Source organism: Danio aesculapii, chromosome 8, assembly GCF_903798145.1.
Source record: "Danio aesculapii chromosome 8, fDanAes4.1, whole genome shotgun sequence".
Classification (NCBI taxonomy): Eukaryota; Metazoa; Chordata; class Actinopteri; order Cypriniformes; family Danionidae; genus Danio; species Danio aesculapii.
In genome coordinates this window covers 49,820,764-49,841,810 of record NC_079442.1, presented here as the reverse complement: position 1 = coordinate 49,841,810, position 21,047 = coordinate 49,820,764, and the positions used below count along the sequence as shown (strand labels likewise).

At 36.5% G+C, this 21,047-nt stretch overlaps 1 protein-coding gene across 1 annotated transcript in view; it reads right to left on the bottom strand.

The window, feature by feature from the left end:
* The window catches only part of cux2b (cut-like homeobox 2b), a 375,989-nt gene that overhangs the window by 37,797 nt on the left and 317,145 nt on the right, over positions 1 to 21,047 (bottom strand). Inside the window, exons 5-11 of the mRNA XM_056464131.1 lie at positions 19,324 to 19,455; positions 16,678 to 16,813; positions 13,818 to 13,897; positions 13,664 to 13,730; positions 8,131 to 8,179; positions 3,573 to 3,677; positions 3,175 to 3,351 (exon numbers count right to left, since the gene is read on the bottom strand). Coding sequence (XP_056320106.1) covers positions 3,175 to 3,351; positions 3,573 to 3,677; positions 8,131 to 8,179; positions 13,664 to 13,730; positions 13,818 to 13,897; positions 16,678 to 16,813; positions 19,324 to 19,455 — 746 coding nt within the window. The remainder of the gene's footprint in view (positions 1 to 3,174; positions 3,352 to 3,572; positions 3,678 to 8,130; positions 8,180 to 13,663; positions 13,731 to 13,817; positions 13,898 to 16,677; positions 16,814 to 19,323; positions 19,456 to 21,047) is intronic.

Here is a 21,047-nt window from a genome sequence, read left to right as displayed (position 1 = left end):
GCACGATCGCCTCACAGCAAGAAGGGGGCTGGTTTGAGTTCTGGTTGGGCCAGTTGGCATTTCTGTGTGGAGTTTGCATGTTCTCCCCGTGTTGGCGTGGGTTTCCTCTGGGTGCTCCGGTTTCCCCCAGAGTCCAAAGACATGTGCTATAGGGGAACTGGAAAAGCTAAGTTGTCCTAAGTGTATGTGTGTGAATGACGGTGTATGGGTGTTTCCCAGTGATGGGTTGCAGTAGGAAAGGCATCCGCTGCGTAAAACATGTGCTGGAATAGTTGGTGGTTCATTCTACTGTGGCGACCCCTGATAAATAAGGGACTAAGCTGAAGGAAAGTGAATGAATGAATGTTAAACTTGACAGTTTTGAATGGTAGTTTATAGAAAGGCAGTTATTTATACTAGAGTACATACATTTAGATCCAACATAAATGCCTTTAGGTAAATATAATAAACAAATATAAATATAAAGCATTAAACTAAAAATATTACACTTAAAAAAATGATTTTCTTTCTTCAAGTTCTTATCCTATTTCTAGTCCAAGTATATACAAATTCTTAAATCAAGAAGCATTTTCTAGACACGTTAAAATATATAGTTTGGTTTTTAGAAATATTAAGTCAAATTAAAGTGAGTTTACCAAATCTGCCAGTGGGGTAAATAAAATAATCTTGTTTTCAGATTATTAAACTCCATCCATTGAAAAACTCACAAAATTTTGACTTATTATTAAAGAATGAAATATGTGGACTACAAACAAGACTAAAACTCTCAAGAAAGAAAACATTTTCTTTAATGTAGACAAAAAAAATGTGTTTCTAGTCCAAATATCTAAATATTCTTTAATCAAGAAGCATTTTCTGAAAAATTTTAACATTTTTTCTTGTTTTAGAAATATTATGGCAAATATTACTTGGTGTTTTTTACTTTAAACAAGCAACATAATCTGCCAATGGAGTCTTACGAAAACAAGACAATATTTTTAATGTGTAGAAAATGCTTCTTGATTTTTCTTGATTTTTACAAATAATAAGTAAAAATAAAGCTTTAAAGTTTAATGGAAAGACTAACTGTATTTTTACTTATTATTTCTGAAACAAGACAATGGGCTCTATTTTAATGATCTAAGCACATGGCACAAAGTATTAAGGTCGTGTCTACATCCACTTTTGCTATTTTAAGGATGGAAAAATATGGTTTGCGCCCCGGCGCATGGTCTAACAGGGTTGTGCTTATTCCTTAATGAGTTATGGGTGTGTTTTGAGCATAACGTGCATTAAACCAATCAGAGTCTCATCTCCCATTCCCATTATGAGTTAGTTGCGTCATGCCATGACGAATTTGTTATTTACATGGCGGACTTTGAAAGAGGAAAAACTGAACGCTCCACTAGCGAGAAAACAGTTAAACAAACAATCTGCAGCGCGAGGATAAAGAACAAGTAAAGAAAACGGATAAATAAACAATAATATGAAGTGTGGCCAAAAACTGAGTTATGTCTAAACACACGTCCTATTCTTATACCCCATATGGTGATGCAGACGTCTCCAAAACCAGACAGGAGGACAAATCTAAACTTGTTCTTAATAAAACAAATATAAATATGCAAATAATAAATAATAATAACATTATACAAAAGCAAGTTGTCATGAATAAACTGAAAATGTGCCCTGAGGTGAAGAAGGCATGGAGGCAGTGGTTTTTATATTTATGTAGAAAATAATAATTTCTGTAATATTTCAATCCTTTAATTGTTTCATATGTAAAGAAGTTTCAATTTGTGTGTTGCTGTACATCCTGTGTGTATTAAGCAATGTGTACGTGTTATTTCAGTTCCTCAAAATAGCAACACTCAACAATGCGCCTGAACACACCTCTTTTATAGACCAGCACACCCATGAGTCCATAAAGTGGTGCAAATGGATTCGCTCTTTAAACAACGTGGCACAACGCGGGAGAATTAGGGTTGCGTTGATCTGCAAATAGCAACATATCGTGCCAAACACGTCTTATTGCGCCGGGTGTATGATAAGGCCCAATATGTTTTGCTTGTCTGGAAAATGCTTCTTGATTTAAGAAGTTTTAGATATTTGGACAAAATACCTAAGATGATTTAGATAATTAGACAAAAACTCTAAGTAAAAAAAGCTGTTTTTTCAGTGTACAGACCTCACGTAACCCTTTAAACACTGTGCACTGATTGGCCAGACAGACAATCTCACCTCTTTAGCCTCAGACTTATATGCCAGCTGTCGCTCCAGCTCTGCGATCTGATTGGCCGACGAGTAAGAAAAGCCTTTTTTTCAGTGTACAGACCTCACGTAACCCTTTAAACACTGCTCACTGATTGGCCAGACGATCTCACCTTTATAGCCTCAGACTAATAAAAAGCTTCTCCTACTTTAAGTTTGTTTTATTTTAGTTTGTTTCAAAAATAAGAAGTCAAAATGATGTGAGTTTTTCCCTAAAAGAAGATTTTTAATAATCTGCCAGTGGGGTAAATAAATAATCTTGTGTTTAGTTTGAAATAAGTGTATTTTACTAACCCGACCAGCAGATTATTAAACTTGTTTTAAAGGAAAAACTCACTTAATTTGACTTCTTATTTCTAATGAATTAAAAAAATTTGGACTAGAAACACAACAAATCAAAACTCTCTAAGTAACTCTGTAAACTCTCTAAGTAACTGTTTTGTTCAATGTACACTGCAAAAAAAGCTTTCTTGTTTCTAGTTAAAATATATAAATATTCTTAAATAAAGAAGCATTGTCTGAAAAAGTAAAACATTTTGTCTTGTTTTAAGAAATTATATGCCAAAATTAAGTGAGTTTTTTTACTTAAAACAAGCAAAATAATCTTCCAATGGGGTTAGTGAAATGATCATGTGTTCCTTTTGACATAAGATTATTTAGTTTACACAACTGACAGATTATTTTGCATGTTTTAAGGAAAAAACTCACTCAAATTTGACATATTATTTCTTAAAACAAGACAATATGGTTTGCTTGTCTAGAAAATGCTTCTTGATTTAAGAAGTTTTAGATATTTGGACAAAATACCTAAGATGATTTAGATAATTAGACAAAAACTGTAAGTAAAAAAAGCTTTTTTTTTCAGTGTACAGACTTCAAGTAACCCTTTAAACACTGCGCACTGATTGGCCAGACAGACAATCTCACCTCTATAGCCTCAGACTTATAAGCCAGCTGTCGCTCCAGCTCTGCGATCTGATTGGCCGAGGAGTCCTGGACCTCCTGTAAGGTGAACTGCAGTCTCTGGACGTTCTCCAGCAGTCTGAGGATCTCTCTGTCTTTAGAGAACAGCAGCGCCTCCAGCCGCTCGTCCCGCTCCCTCTCCTGGGACCCACAAATGAAAGCAGATCAGTGACACGAAACTCGCTTTTTCAACTTCAATATCTCCAGCCTGCTCTCCTATAATCACATCTCCTCAAAAGAGCCACTAATGAGGTTTCAGTGGTGTGGAGCAACTGATCATTTCCTCTCGTGTTAAGGTGGCAATTTGCAGCTGCCCGGCTTTCATCTAAATAAATATAAAAAAAAAAGAGGATGATTCTTACCTCCTTGGGTCGCTCTTCTGACGGGCCGGTCCCTTTAGAAGTGCTCTGAGTCCCGGAGAGCTGCTCCCTCAGCTTCTCCACCTCCCTCTGGGCTGCGTCCGCTCTCTGCCATCAAACACACAAGTTCGGGAAACTTAGAGACCCCTGAGGAGCTTCAGACAAACTTCAACTCCTCAAACTCAAGTTGGGATCATCGCTAATGCTGGCAAACTCTTGCAAGAAAAGAGTTAGCTATCATCCATCCATCCACATATTTATCTATCTATCTATCTATCTATCTATCTATCTATCTATCTATCTATCTATCTATCTATCTATCTATCTATCTATCTATCTATCTATCTATCTATCTTTCCATCCGTCCATCCATCCATCCATCCATCCATACATCAATCCATACATCCATCTATCTATCTATCTATCTATCTATCTATCTATCTATCTATCTATCTATCTATCTATCTATCTATCTATCTATCTATCTATCTATCTATCTATCTATCTATCTTTCCATCCATCCATCCATCCATCCATCCATCCATCCATCTATCTATATATATATATATCTATCCATCCATCCATCCATCCATCCATCCATCCATCCATCCATCCATTCATCCATCCATCCATCCATCCATCCATCCATCCATCCATCCATCCATCCATCTATCTATCCATTTAACCTTCTATCCATCCATCCATCCATCCAACCTTCTATCCATCCATCTATCTATCTATCCATCCATCCATCCATCTATCCATCCGTCCATCCATCCGTCCGTCCATCCATCCAATCTTCTATCCATCCATCTATCTATACATCTGTCTATCTATCCATCCATCCATCCATCTATCTATCCATTTAACCTTCTATCCATCCGTCCATCCATCCATCTATATATATATATCTATCTATCTATCCATCCATCCATCCATCCATCCATCTATCTATCTATCCATTTAACCTTCTATCCATCCATCCATCCATCCAACATTCTATCCATCCATCTATACATCTATCTATCTATCCATCCATCCATCCATCTATCTATCCATCCGTCCATCCGTCCATCCATCCATCCATCTATATATCTATCTATCCATCCATCCATCTATCCATTTAACCTTCTATCCAACCTTCTATCCATCTACCCATCTATCTATCTATCTATCTATCTATCTATCTATCTATCTATCTATCTATCTATCTATCTATCTATCTATCTATCTATCTATCTATCTATCTATCTATCTATCTATCTATCTATCTATCTATCTATCTATCTATCCAGGTAGTCTGCAATAGTTTTATAAAGATAACTTTTTATCAGAATAAAATTCTTCAGCTGTATAAATTTAATCAAAATTGCACCCTGCACATGCAAACCTATTTTTTTCAGGTTTGTTTTTAGGTTTGTTTGCCTAAAGGCTTCAAAAAACCTGCACTAAAAAAATGATGCTTAGGAGGGTTAGCATTATTAAAAATAGTTTTTCCTTTGTCTGTAAGCCAAAAACAGAAAAGAGATATGAATTTCCCAAACACATCCTTGTTTTTACTTTAAGACCTAAATCATTTGAATGAGAAACATAATTATGACTTCCCGAATTGCACACAGGAACTTCCCATGAGGACGCGGTTCTGAGAACAGCTCCTGCAGCGTTTGAGTGCAGATGACACTTGCTTTGATATTTTCTATCTAACACGATGGCATTCACACATTTATAAACAGAAATGTAGCGTCAATAGTGTCAAAATGTATCATTGCAACCTGTTTTTTTAAGAGATTCGTTTTTGCATGTGTGTTTTGCTTGCAACACAATGACTTTCAGACATTTTTGCCATGTCTTTTTTTTTTTTTTTTTGGCCACCATTAAAACTTTTTTTGGAAATATGATCATTTTACAGCTATACTAGAGTTAAACAGCTGAATTTGACCATTTTCAAGCCATTCAGCTGATCTCCGCGTTTGAACTTTTAGCTTAGCTTAGCATAAATCATTGAATCAGATTAGACCATTAGCATCTCGCTCAAAAAATTCAAAAAAGATTTTTGATATTTTTTTCTATTTAAAGCTGGACTCCTCTGTAGTTACATTGTGTACTAATACTGTTGGAAAATGAAAACTTGCTATTTTCTAGGTTGATACAGCTAGGAACTTTATTCTCATTCTGGTGTAATAATTAAGGAACTTTGCAATCGTACCATTGCTGCAGCAAGTTCAATTAACCTAATCTAGCTCTAATAAATTCACTGTAAACTACTCTTTTTCTCTCCGTATGCACCAGACATTACCTTATAAACACACCAAATGTCTTGGAAACCTAATACATGGCTGAAACTATTAAACTAAAGAGCTGTCTAATGTTCCAGATACAGTTTAACAGGTTTATAAGGCTTAGTGTGCTCTACGCAAGCGAGTAAGCTGGACAAACTATCTGTAAATGACACACTCCTCTCCATATGGACCAGACACCTTCTTACAAGCACCCCACACTTCTACATCATACATAGTGCACCCAAAAAACTAAATCTAAACAAACTTTGACTTGTCATAGCATTTATATACTGCTGCTCAGGTGATTTGAAGTGTTTTTTTTACAGAATATCCACACTTGTAGCTCTCTTGGATAAAACCGCCTACTAAACAGAGATGTATAGTAACTAAGTAGAACTACTTCACTTACAGATCTGTAATCTACTGGAGTATTGTTTTTTTTTTTTCTCCGACTTCCACTTTTACTTAAGTACATATTTTCGATGAGTTTAATACTTTTACTCCGACAGATTTTTTATGTGCTGCATTGTTACTCTTTACAATTATAAAAATGTTACGAATCATTCCAAACCCACATTATCTCTGCCAGAGCAGCAGATGGCTCTGTCACAGGTTTGAATAAGCTGGCTCGTCATCATTCAGACGATCAAGAAAGACAGCGCTGCCTGCCTGCATGGAGAGGACTTTAGTTTGTTTTCGACATGGAAACCCAGAAATTCCACCTTCAACTCCTTCACTTTCGACTGTTCGTAGCGATGAGGAAAAAGTGCATACTCTGCCTCCCAACAGATTGCGAAATAATGGCCTTCAAAATTCACTTTCGAATTTGAAGAAACATATCAAGGTAAGCTAAAAATAATATAAGACACAAAATATAATACACACAGTTTGAGCTATTTGTGAGTGCTACTGTTCGATAAGTTAACGTTAGCTACCCGCGGTTCATAACATGCTGCGATGTTCACTTAATGTTAACTAGCTGGCTATCATAAAGGCTGTGTCACACTGAATGGTGTTTTTCATCATATATATATATATATATATATATATATATATATATATATATATATATATATATATATACATATATATATATATATATATATATATATATATATATATATTATAAATATATATATATATATATATATATATATATATATATATATATATATATATGCATGTATGTATGTATGTACGTATGTGTGTGTGTGTATATATATATATATATATGCATGTATGTATGTACGTATGTGTGTGTGTATATATATATATATATATATATATATATATATATATATATATATATATATATAAATGTGTGTGTGTGTAAAATAAATCGTAAAGCATGTTTCTTTTCGTTCTCCTTAATCAAGTGCCCCCAAAAAGATATTTCAAATAAACAAAACAATATAATAAAACTTTCAGTATTTGAGTAGTAAATTTTTGAATAAACTACTTGCAATACTTAAGCTCAAATAATGTTGAATACTTTAGTACTTCCACTTAAGTGCGGTGCTTAAAGAGCACTTCAACTTCTACTCAAGTCACTTTTTTGATAGAGCACTTGTACTTCTACTTAAGTCTGGGTCTCTAGTACTTTATACATCTCTGCTGCTAAATGAGTGAATGGCTTATTGCTTTATTCTAGTAATACACGACTGCAACTAAAGAGCTGTCTGATGATCCAGATACAGTTTAGCAGGTTTATATCACCCTGCTGCAAAATACAGCACAAGCCAATTCGGGCATCAATACAAATCAAGCCCCAAACATTCCCAGAGTTCCCGAATCAAATGAACAATCATGCCGAACGGCGCCAGAACGCCCTCCAAAGCCCAATCAGCAGAGATTTACAGGTGCCGAGACGCATCGGCAGGTAAAAACAGCTCGGTTCTGCTGAGGCGCGTGTTTACTCGCAGGCACTTTCTTCTCAAACTGTTTACCTGCTCTGTCACACTCGGCCTGCTAATTAATGACTCATTTTCGAATCATTTATCTAAGAGCTGCTGGCGAAGGGAGAAAAAGCGAATCACAGTGGAAAAAAAGGGAAGCAATCAGCGCAATGAGGTAACTAACAGCCCTCCTCGTCACATCGCCACATCTCCTGTCCTCCGCCGCTGCCGCCGCACGGCATCATGGGTAAGAGCGCGGCTAATCACGGCCTGCGTGAGCGAGGGGCTGCAGGGGCGTCTAATTAAACCCGGAGCTTGATTACGAAGGTGATTATCCTGACGACGCGGCGTCTCAATCAGAGGCTGAGAGGAGGCCATCGCACTCACCTGGTTGGCCTTCTCCAGGTTTGCCATTAGCGCACACATCTCCTCCAGTCTGGAAGACACAACACAAGCACAGTTAACACACATGCCATTACACACACATACACATTTATGCTGATGAACTGAGGAAATGTTCCAGATGTACTTCCTAGATTGGTGAGATACAAGTTATTATATAACTTTAGTCTTTAAAAATAAATGTATGTATTTTATTTAACAGGGACAACGCTCGTTAATCACCAGTAAAAACTGTAAATAGGGGGTAATTTTCATCTGTTGCCCCCTGCCAGATTAAAAAAAGTAACCTAAAATCAAAAAAAAAATATTTACACATACAATATCAGTAAAGTTACATACAACACAAATATAAAACAATTGATAACAATTTCAATTCTAAAAAATAATAATTGTACAACAAAACTAGTGAAGTTTTAGTCAAGGTAAATGCAATAAAAGAACAAATAATAATCGTTATTCCTTTAATAATAGCTTAATAATAGTGACATGGTGGTTCAGTAGTTAGCACTGTCGCCTCACAGCGAAAAGGTCGCTGGTTCCAGCCTCGGCTAGGTCAGTTGCCGTTTCTGTGTGGAGTTTGCATGTTCTCCCTGTGTTGCTGTGGGTTTCCTACCGGTGGGTTTCCCCCACAGTCCAAACACATGCGCTATAGGTGAATTAAACAAGCTAATTTGACATGTGATTGAGTGTGGGTGTTTCCCAGTACTGTGTTGCAACAGGAAGCAAGCACATCCGCTGTGTAAAACATGTGCTGGATAAGTTGGCGGTTCATTCTGATGAATAAAGGGGAAAAAAAATGAATGAATGAAGCTAATTAAATGCACCCTTAATGAATTCCCTAACTATGTTTTACAGACAATGTATTCAGCATAATTGAACATTATAATAATTTAATAATATGAAATGACATAATGCATTGCTTATAATATATTTTTTAATGATACAAAAGTATCTTAGTTCATGTGCATGCATGAGAAACATTTATTTAATACGATAATATAAGCCAATATGTGTTTTAAAATATAATTAAATTACTTAAAACATGTAAAAATATATATATTGACTTTAAGTCATTTAAATCATTCATTCATTTTCTTTTCGGCTTAGTCCCTTTATTAATCCGGGGTTGCCACAGCAGAATGAACCGCCAACTTATCCAGCACATGTTTTATGCAGCGGACGCCCTTCCAGCTCCAACCCATCTCTGGGAAACATCCACACACTCTCATTCACACTCATACACTATGGACAATTTTAGCTTATCCAATTCACCCGTACCTCATGTCTTTGGACTTTGGGGGAAACCCACGCGAACGCAGGGAGAACATGCAAACTCCACACAGAAACGCCAACTGACTCAGCCAAGGCTGGAACCAGCAACCTTCTTGCTGTATGGAGTTTGCATGTTCTCCCTGCGTTCGCGTGGGTTTCCTCCGGGTGCTCCGGTTTCCCCCACAGTCCAAAGACGTGATACAGGTGAATTGGGTAGGCTAAATTGTCCGTAGTGTATGTGTGTGTGAATGAGTGTGTAAGTGTTTCCCAGTGATGGGTTGCAGCTGGAAGGGCATCCGCTGCATAAAACAAAGGCTGGATAAGTTGGCGGTTCATTCCGCTGTGGCAACTAATAATTAATACCGGATTAATAAAGGGACTAAGCCGAAAAGAAAATGAATGAATGAATAAACTGACATGTTTCACATATCTAAAATCCAAAAGTAACATTTGTAGCATCATTTTTAGTGAGAAAAGATTCAATAAGTCATTTATCAATTCAGAAAACTAGATTCATTGTCAGATTAAAACTGTTAAGGTGCAGTTTTATATTAAACAGTAAACTTTACACTATATGCACGCTTGTTTTTGATGATATTATACATTTTAGATGGATTACATTGAACTTGACACTCTCAAAAACGCAGCTATTGTATTTCCACATGGGTTTGATGCCTAAAAGTGTCCTTACGCTGCTCTCCAGAGAAAGCCCCAAATGGCAGAAATAAATAAACCAACAAGTTCAAAAGTTCTTAAGGGAGTCACTGAAGTCAGTAAAATGCAAGGTTTGCTGTCATTAGTCGAGTGAGTCATATCTTATCTAGCGCCGCGTTCGGCATCAGCGTATCCCATCATGCCCACACACACACACACGCTTGCGCTCACAATCAGAGAGCTCTCATTTGAATAGCGTCTCGGGGAGATTATTCATAAGGTTTGTTTGAAGTTCAACAGTTTCCTCTCAGCCATCAGGGAGTTGATTTTCAAAAGGTGGAGAGGCAGCGAATAAAGAGAAGTGAAAGATTGATTAAACATGTGAGTCTCGGAGGTTGCACTAAACAAAGATACCTTCTCAATTAGACCAGATTCACTTTAAGAGCACAATCAGAGAAATTTAGTGCGAGGAGAGCGACGACGTTCAGTGGATTCATGAGCCGTGTGGCCTACGATTCTCAGTCTGTCACGAGTTTAAAGGAACACTTGAAAACAGGCTCATTTTACAACTCTCTTTACAAGTTTTACCATTCTTAACTCCATCTAGCCAATGTCCGGTGTCGTGACATTTTATCCTACCCATCAGATCATGCTACCAACACTGTATTTAAATAGTTCTGAGGTTGGGGTTTGGGATTAGGTAGGTTAGAGCAATATTACAGCTTCATATCACACTACTCCACATTAAAATTTACACTGGTAGCAAAATCTGATGGGTAGCATATTGCGCCATCAAAATGTGCTACCTACTTTTTAAATGGGAGGTAGGACAATCTCACAAGGTAGTACAAATCGACAAAACATTGGGTCTGGCAGGAGCACTTTTAGCTTAGCTTAGCATAGATCACTGAATCGGATTAGACCATTAGCATGTCTCTCAAAAACTACATAAGAGTTTCAATCATTTTCCTTTTTAAAGCTTGACACTTCTGTGGTTACATCATGTACTAAGACTGATGTAAAAGTGAAAAGTTACTATTTTCTAGGCCCGATATGGCTAGAAACTATACTCTCTGTAATTTCCTAATAATCAGCTATCGTCAGCTAACTTCCATCAATATAAACAGCATGACTAGGGAGCTTGTCTTGTAAACATGAAGACACCTGGTGGGAGAAAGTGCTTATTTCATATAATGTTTATTTCATATTTTTTCACAACTTATTAATTAGAGTGTACTAATGTTGGCACTATTTTTAAGTTATTTTGATCGATTTTCCTAAAATAGATTAGCTCCAAATATGAAAAAGTGCAACGTTTTTCACTTTAAGCATTGAGGATCGATTTACTGCACATAAATTCAGCATGTACATGCTAGTTTTGAGGGTTTTAGACTTTTCAGTGCTCGACCTTCTCTACTGAAACCATTATAACCAGATGACAAGAGCTCAAAACAAACAAAAACTCTCAACTGGACTCGAACATGAGATAATCTAACAAAATAACTTAGAAATAGTCCAAACATTAGTACACTCAAATTAATATGTTGTGGAAAAGTAGGAAATGAAAAGGCTAAAACCCCTTAAAACTATCATGCAAATGCTGGATTTGTGTGCGGTAAACAGATGCATCATGCTTAAAGCGAAAAATAAGTTCCACTTTATTTAATTTTTTTCCACGACATATTAATTATAGGTGACACAGTGGCGCAGTAGGTAGTGCTGTCGCCTCACAGCAAGAAAGGCGCTGGTTCGAGTCTCGCCTGGGTCGGTTGGCATTTCTGTGTGAAGTTTGCATGTTCTCCTTGCGTTCGCGTGGGTTTCCTCCGGGTGCTCCAGTTTACCCCAGTAAAAAAGACATGCAGTACAGGTGAATTGGGAAGGCTAAATTGTCCGTAGTGTATGAGTGAGTGTGTATGGATGTTTCCCAGAGATGGGTTGCGGCTGGAAGGGCATACACTGCGTAAAACATGTGCTGGATAAGTTGGCGGTTCATTCCGCTGTGGTAACCCCAGATTAATAACGGGACTAAACCGAAAAGAAAATGAATGAATGAATATTAGATTATTTTAAGTTATTAGTTCCAGTTTTGTCGTTGGTACTGACTAATCTAATATATATGCACAACTATAATATTGCAGAGCATCCTTTATGACAAACTTAAAAACAATCTGCCATTTGTGGGTTTTGGAGAGTTTCTTTTTTGTTTTGAGCTCTCGTCATCTGGTTATAATGGTTTCAGTAGAGAAGGTTGAGCACTGAACAGTCTAAAACCCTCAAAACTATCATGCAAACGCTGGATTTGTGTGCAGTGAACCGATCCTCCATGCTTAAAGCAAAAAACATGTTGCACTTTATTTCATAGTTTTTCACTACTTATTAATTAGAGTGTACTAATGTTAGGACTATTAAGTTATTTTGATCGATTTTCCTAAAATAGATTAGCTCCAAATATGAAAAAGTGCAACGTTTTTCACTTTAAGCATTGAGGATCGATTTACTGCACATAAATTCAGCATGTACATGCTAGTTTTGAGGGTTCTAGACTTTTCAGTGCTCAACCTTCTCTACTGAAACCATTATAACCAGATGACGAGAGCTCAAAACAAACAAAAACTCTCAACTGGACTCGAACATGAGATAATCTAACAAAATAACTTAGAAATAGTCCAAACATTAGTACACTCAAATTAATATGTTGTGGAAAAGTAGGAAATGAAGAGGAAAAGGCTAAAACCCTCAAAACTATCATGCAAATGCTGAATTTGTGTGCGGTAAACAGATGCATCATGCTTAAAGCGAAAAATAAGTTCCACTTTATTTAATATTCTTCCACAACATATTAATTAGAGGTGACGCAGTGGCGCAGTAGGTAGTGCTGTCGCCTCACAGCAAGAAGGGCGCTGGTTCGAGTCTCGCCTGGGTCAGTTGGCATTTCTGTGTGAAGTCTGCATGTTCTGCGTGGGTTTCCTCCGGGTGCTCCAGTTTCCCCACAGTCCAAAGACATGCAGTACAGGTGAATTGGGTAGGCTAAATTGTCCGTAGTGTATGAGTGAGTGTGTATGGATGTTTCCCAGAGATGGGTTGCGGCTGGAAGGGCATACACTGCGTAAAACATGTGCTGGATAAGTTGGCGGTTCATTCCGCTGTGGCAACCCCAGATTAATAACGGGACTAAACCAAAAAGAAAATGAATGAATATTAGATTATTTTAAGTTATTAGTTCCAGTTTTGTCGTTGGTACTGACTAAATATGCACAACTATAATATTGTAGAGCATCCTTTATGACAAACTGAAAAACAGTCTGCCATTTGTAGGTTTTGGAGAGTTTCTTTTTTGTTTTGAGCTCTTGTCATCTGGTTATAATGGTTTCAGTAGAGAAGGTTGAGCACTGAAAAGTCTAAAACCCTCAAAACTAGCATGCAAACGCTGGATTTGTGTGCAGTAAACTGATCCTCCATGCTTAAAGCACATGTTCCACATCAGACGAGTCGTTTTGCAATGACAAATCAAACATGAAACCGTTAAATCAGGACACACACACACTAGAGAATAAACACAAGAAACCCCAGGATATTTTCGGCGGCGTCTTACTTTTCTGCTTTCTCCTGGTCGTATTTACATCTGAGCTCCTGCAGCTCTGTCCGTGCCGTGCTCAGCGCTGTGAGAAGCAGAAACAGCAGCAATCATTGACCTCTGACCTCAGATGAAGCCTCGTGATGACCTGAGTGTTTTGATGTGATCTTACATGACTGAAGCGCTTTGATGCGGAGCTCGGCTTGGTCCAGTCTGACAGGCAGCGGAGCATCTGATTGGTCCTCCTCCTCCCTGTGGAAAACACAAGTGACTGAAACCCCGCTGAGAAATGAGGAAGCTGCTCCGTGGATGTCTGGAAACCCACAGCTGACTTCATTAAACATCTTATTCACTGTCAGGATACTGTAGCGTACAACTATTGCAGTGTGTACACATGCAAAATGTGGAGTAATTAGAAAAGAGTAGACTGTGTGTGAGATGTGAGATCCCATATACAGTCTACAGCTTAGTTATTCTATGTCCATGCCTATAATTCATGTACACTCACTGGCCACTTTATTAGGTACACCTGTCCAACTGCTTGTTAACGCAAATTTCTAATCAGCCAATCACATGGCAGCAACTCAATGCATTTAGGCATGTAGACATGGTTAAGACGATCTGCTGCAGTTCAAACCGAGCATCAGAATGGGGAGGAAAGGGGATTTAAGTGACTTTGAACGTGGCATGGTTGTTGTTGCCAGACGGGCTGGTCTCAGTATTTCAGAAACTGCTGATCTACTGGGATTTTCACGCACAGCCATCTCTAGGGTTTAAGAGAATGGTCTAAAAAGACAAAATATCCAGGCACACACAGGCATTTTTGCTCCGCCCTCTTTTGAAAAGAGCCCAATCTCATTTAAATTTAAAGTGACAGTCACCAAAAGCTTAAAAATACATGTAACAATGATTAATACTTTAAATCATATTTAATAATGATCAATAGTTAAATCTGATTCATTTGATTCAGTAAAAAGGAAAAAATTGTATATATAATCACATGAAGCACAGTTTGAAAACACAAACAATGCATGCGGCATTATGTACACTGTAAAACTCGAGCAGTGCAATCAATTAAACAAAATGAGTTCATTTGACTTACATTTTTAATGAATGTACTTAATAAAAACAAGTTACATGAACTCAAATTTTTTTATTGTATTAGGCTGAACTTGAATGAATGAGTTCACCAAACCATCCAGATTTCTAGCTCCCAGCATGCTTTTGTGTCAGAATGGAAAATAAAAGTCAAGAGTTTTAGTGTTACTGTGCATGTTTTGCACACAATTATAATAGGGAGACATCATTTAGTGTGAGGTTTACATAGGTTTCGGTAAAAGTTTTATTGTAAAAGTCTATTTAAGGCCCTATCATACACCCGGCGCAATAAGGAGCAAAAGGATGCATGAAATAAGGATGCATGTTGCGATTTGTTACTATTTTCAGACCAGCCAAACTATCATTTTCATGTTTTGCGCCACGTTGTTGTAAATAGAAAATCCATTTGTGGTACTTTGTAGACTGATAGGCATGCTGGTCTCTAAAGGAGGTGTGTTCAGGTGCATTGTTGGTGAGTTGCTATTTTGAGGAACTGAAATAGACCGCACCATTGACCAACTAAAACCTTCTCTAAAGTCCAGTGCAGAATGCCTATGCATGTCCAAACGCTTACACATTGCTTAATACACATGTACACATGTACAGCAATACTCAAATATCTTTACATATGAAGAAAAATTAAAGGATTAAAATCCTACAAAAATGATTATTTTCTTAAATACAGTAAATATAAAATATAAAAAAACACTGCCTGCATGCCTTCTTCATCTCGGGGGGCTTTTTCAGTTTATTCATATCAATCTGCCTTTGTATAATAATATTATTATTATTATTAGCAGCGTTATTTATTATATGCATATTTATATTTGTTTGAATAAAAACAAGTTTAGATTTGTCCACCTGTTGGGTTTTGGAGACGTAAATATGTAGGCTAATGGATGTCTTCAGTGGAGTTTCCCTATCCACAAAAGTAAAGGTGTAAAGAGTAAAAGTAAAGTAAAGAGACTGAATGGAGGAGGCTCATTCTTTATCCTCACGCTGCAGATGCTCTGTTTAACTGTTTTCTCGCTTGAGAAGCGTTCAGTAAGTCCGCCATGTAAATGCGCCATGGAGTGACGCAACTGATTCTTAAAGGGAATGAGAGATGAGACTCTGATTGGTTTAATGCACGTAATGCTCAAAACACACCCATAAATCATTAAGAGAATAAGCACAACCCTGTTAGACCATGCGCCGGGGCGCAAACTGTATTTTTCTGTCCTTAAGATAGGAAAAGTGGATTCAGATACGCCCTTAATGCTTTTGTGCCATGCGCTTTAATCTTAGATTGCCTAGATTGTTAAAATAGAGACCTAAATTACATCACAGATCGAGTCAACAAAACTTAAATGGTCTAAGTAAATGCGACTTTTTTAAGTATATCACTAAGAAATAAATGCTTAATACAATTAAGTTAGAATTAGCCAATTTAATCAAGACAATGAGTTTGCGCAATTCAATTAAGTACACTGCAAAAAAATGATTTTCTTACTCAGATTTTGTGTCTTGTTTCTAGCCAAAATATGTACTAATTCTTACATCAAGCAACATTTTCTTAACAAGCAAAACATATCGACTTGTTTTTAGAAATAATGTCAAAATGGAGTGAGGTTTATCTTAAAACAGGCTAAATAATCTGTCAATCGGGTAAGCAAAACTATTTTATGTCAAAAGGAAAAACAAGACTATTTTAATTACCTCACTGGCAGATTATTTTGCTTCTTTTAAGAAAAAACTCACTCAATTTTGGCAAATTATTTTTTAAAACAAGAAAGCATTCTAGAAAATGCTTCTTGATTAAAGAATTTTTAGATATTTATAATAGAAACAAAAAATCTAACTAATAAAAGCATGTTTTGCAGTGTAAACTTGACAAATGTATATTTACAGCATAGTACAGTAGAGTAAGCACTTCTACTCTGTTGATCTCATACCCTTGCAGCGGCTCCTGGTGGTTTTGCAGTGGAGCGTCTCCATCCTGGACCGTCTGTGTGCTGTTTGTCATGTGGGGCTTCTGTGTTGACGCCTGTCCCGTCTCCACGGTTATAGGCCCCTCCTCCTCTGTGTGTTCTAAACACAGCCAATTGACAGATCCAGTTGAAGTCAAAATGATTTGCCCTCCTGTGAATTTGTTTTCTTTTTCAATTATTTCCTAAATGATGTTTAACAGAGGAAGGAATTTTTCACAGTATTTCCTATAATATTTTTTCTTCTGGAGAAAGTCTTATTTGTTTTATTTCGGCTTAATTTATTAAAAACTGTTACTGCAATTCCCAGAGATGGGTTGCAGCTGGAGTTGCACTGCTTGCACTGCTTGATTTTTGTTTGAAGTTCTTTTATTGTTTGCAAATTTCATTTTTATTTCTAAAAACTTAATTTTTGCTTTGTGATTTTTGGAGATTTGCATTTATTTATTAATTTTTTTGCTTCATACTTAATTTTTTTTTTTTTTTTTTTTGCTCCAAACTTTCTTTTATTTTGCAAGTATATATCATCCCCTTGGAATTATAAGGTTCTATCTGGGTTCTGAATGACTTCGAGATATTGAGCTTCAAAGTTTTTGCATTCCATATAGTAAAAAGTATGTGTATAACATTTTTTTTTTTTTTTTATAAAAAGTCTTAAAATGTAAACAACTTATAAAAAACATCTAATGATGTAAATAAGTTGTCATTTAATAAGAATATGTCAATAACTCAATTTGACAAAAATGTCAGATAGAACCTTATAATTCTACGGTGACGATTTGGCTTTAGATGGACTCCATAGTCTACAGAACAAACCACTGTTTGTTTGTTTGTTTGTTTGCTTTATTTATAGAGCACATTTAAAAACAACAGATGTTGACCAAAGTGCTTTACAAAAAGACCAGCATACAAAATCTATACTTATATATAAAAATAAGCAACATATATCAAACAGATTAAAATTAATTATTTGCAATCAAAAAGCAAGAGACAGAAGATGATTTTTTAGATGAGACTTTAAAAAACCAAGGGAAGAACACGACCTAATATGTAAAGGCAGACCATTCCACAGACGGGGGGCTGTGGCAGAAAAAACCCTGTCACCTCTTGATTTCAACCGTGTTTTGGGGACAACTAGCTGAAACTTGTTTTCCGACCTGATTGGCCTCAGTGAAGTATGCCAGTGAAGAAGCTCACCGATGTAAATAGGTGCCAGACCATTTAAACACTGTTATCAAATAACTTGCCTAATTACTCAAACTTGCCTAATTAACCCAGTTAAGCCTTTAAATGTCACTTTAAGCTGTATAGAAGTGTCTTGAAAATATCTAGTCAAATATTATTTACTGTCATCATGACAAAGATTAAAGAAATCAGTTATTAGAAATGAGTAATTAAAACTATTATGTTTAGAAATGTGTTAAAAAAAATCTTTCAGCCAATAATTCTGAACTGTACATCATAACAAAGTAGTCCACTTTCTCTTTGAAGAGCTCAGATAAGACTCTTAGATCAGCACGTTGCATTAACACTCAGAAGTAAATAACACTTTAATTTAGTTATATATCATTTTCTCCACTAGAGGGCGTGTGTGCACAACAAACAAAGCCTTATTTTTAACGACTATATGACTGAGTGTCGAATCATGGGAGTTGCAGCCTTCATCATCCTATGGGACTCCTGCAGAAATCATGTCGATGGATGAGCTAGTATCATGCTAGTATCAAGGAGAATAAAGCTGAAAGCTGAAGCAGCACAAAAGCAGCAGAGCTTTTATTATGCCACAATCTAGCGTTGCCGGTTCTTCAACGTGGAAAAGAAGCAGCTCTGTTTAATCAGACTTAAAACATTTTAGGCTTCTGTTATAATGCTGCTCTGTGCAGCCAAATAAAACACACCACATATTAAAGCCTCGCTGCTGTTTCAATGTTTTCTATAATGCCAAACAGTAAATCAAGAGTGTGTGACGTCATTAACATGAACCCTCAAATCCTCAAAACATTTGGGAAAGTGTAAGTACATAAGTCAGCAAACTATATAACACTATCCTGATATTTTTTTAGATATTTGAATGAAAAACACACTAAATATTGTGCCTTTAAGGGTTTTATAGATGTTAGTATCAGTATTGTTAGTTTTAAGGATATCTCTAAGCTTGTGTGCACCAAAACAGGGACAAAATTCACATTTAAAAGATTTAAACCTGATCTAAACATGTAAAGCTTGTAGTTTTGTAGTCACTTCCGCCTAAATGGATCAACCATTTTATTCACATCACTTCATATTTCAGTTTCTCATCAAATCTTCTGACCAATCAGATGCTCTCTAGTATCTGACATTCCCCGCCCCCTTCAAGACGCTTCTCATATGAAGCGTTTGAGCTCAACCACTCTCACTGGCAGAGCTGTGATAAAACACAAAACACTATTGGCTGTTTTTTTAAAAGGGGAGGAGCTGCACTACATCCCGCCCTCTATTCATGTTTCGGTTGAGATTATGTCAAAGATACAATAAAAAAGGCTCATTTAAAAGCACTTCACAGGATTATTAAATGCATCAAACGTGATAATAGAAACATTTTTAAAAGATTACAGATGAGTTGAATGTTCTGACCTTCTTTGTCAAGGCACTCCAGGCGTCTCCTCCAGCGGTCAGAGACTTCAGTGATCAGAGCATCACCTTCAGGAGCCGAACGCTGAAGTTCAGCCAGACGCTGCTGCGTGGCCTCCAGTAGAGGAGCTGGATCTGTACAGAGAGGGAGAGAGAGAGAGACACGTAAGTTCAGTAGTGCACAGTCAGACTAGCAAAATTCAGCGATGTTTCGAGGGCTAAGAAAAGCTTTCTTGTCTGTTTTCAATACGCATGTACAGTAGCACTGCTTAAACAGAAGTCACTTTAAAGAGGACCTATTATGCAAAAATCACTTTTATAAGGGGTTTAAACCCAGTGGTGTGGCAGAAGTGTATGAATATAACCAGCTTCTAATGATCAAAATGTATTAATTAATTAATTGTATTAATCTCACTTGATAAAAACAGTCTGTAGAAACACTTTGATTGACATTCTCCCTTTGTACGTGTCATCAGAGGGAAAGCCCCACCCACTAGTGACGATGTCTCTCTCATTTTTGACTCTGCCACTTTGCTGGCATGCAGGCATTTGTAGCTCCGCCCTCTTTTGAAAAGAGCACAATTTCATTTGCATTTAAAGCGACAGTCACCAAAATGGTATTTACAATTAAGGATCCAATTAGGATACAGTACAATTAGGATCAAAGCCTAAAGACTTAAATAAGTTACGACATGAAGAGTTATAAAACATCGCTGTGTGGTATTTTAGGCGGAAACCTCAAATACACACTCTAGGGACATCAGAGATTTATTTGACATCTTGTAAAAAAGTCTTCTGCAACAAACCAAATCTGCACTTTTAAAACCTTTTGCTTTTAGCTTCTTTCGCCAATTAGTGAAGTTTTTTTCCCTCTCCGCTGTCGCCTCTAGCTTGCATGGTTCGGGATCTGTAGAGCTGCGCATCGTTGGATTTGCTCTTCAGTGTTTGGACTCTCAGTAGTGATTATTAAACCACACTGAACTGAGCTAAACTGAACTGAACTAAACACTACAAACTGAACTACACTGTTCCTATTTACTATGATCGTTTATGTGAAGCTGCTTTGACACAATCTACATTGTAAAAGCGCTATACAAATAAAGGTGAATTGAATTGAATAAATATAGAAAAATTCTTAAATCAAGAACCATTTTCTAAACAAGTACAAAATATTGTGTTTCCAGAAATAAAAAGTCAAATTTAATAGTTTTTCCTTTAAAACAAGCAAAATAATCTGAGATAAATAAAATAACCTTTAAGTTTTCAGTTTAAAGTAAGCTTATTTTCAAATTATTTAGCTTGTTTTCAAGAAAAACTCTTAATTTTGACGCATTATTTCTGAAAGCACTTTATTTCCTTTAAGATTTTATATTAGAAACACAACAAAAACTCTGAGAAAAAAGTTATTTATTTTTTTCTAGAAGCGTCTAATGTTTCTTGTTTGTAACATGAATATTTAGTATTATCTAAACTAAACCCTTCACCAAAACATCACTTCCCACATCAGAAAGTCTCCAGAAAATCCCTCAATATCAGGCGCGCGTTGCTAAACCACCAACCTCAGCTGCTTAGCTCGCTCCCAAATACTTATCCAGACAAATCCAACAAAGTAGAAGAGGATAAAAGTCACCCGATAAAGAAGTAGCATATATATATATATTTATATATATATATATATATATATATATATATATATATATATATACATATTTTTTTATATATATAAA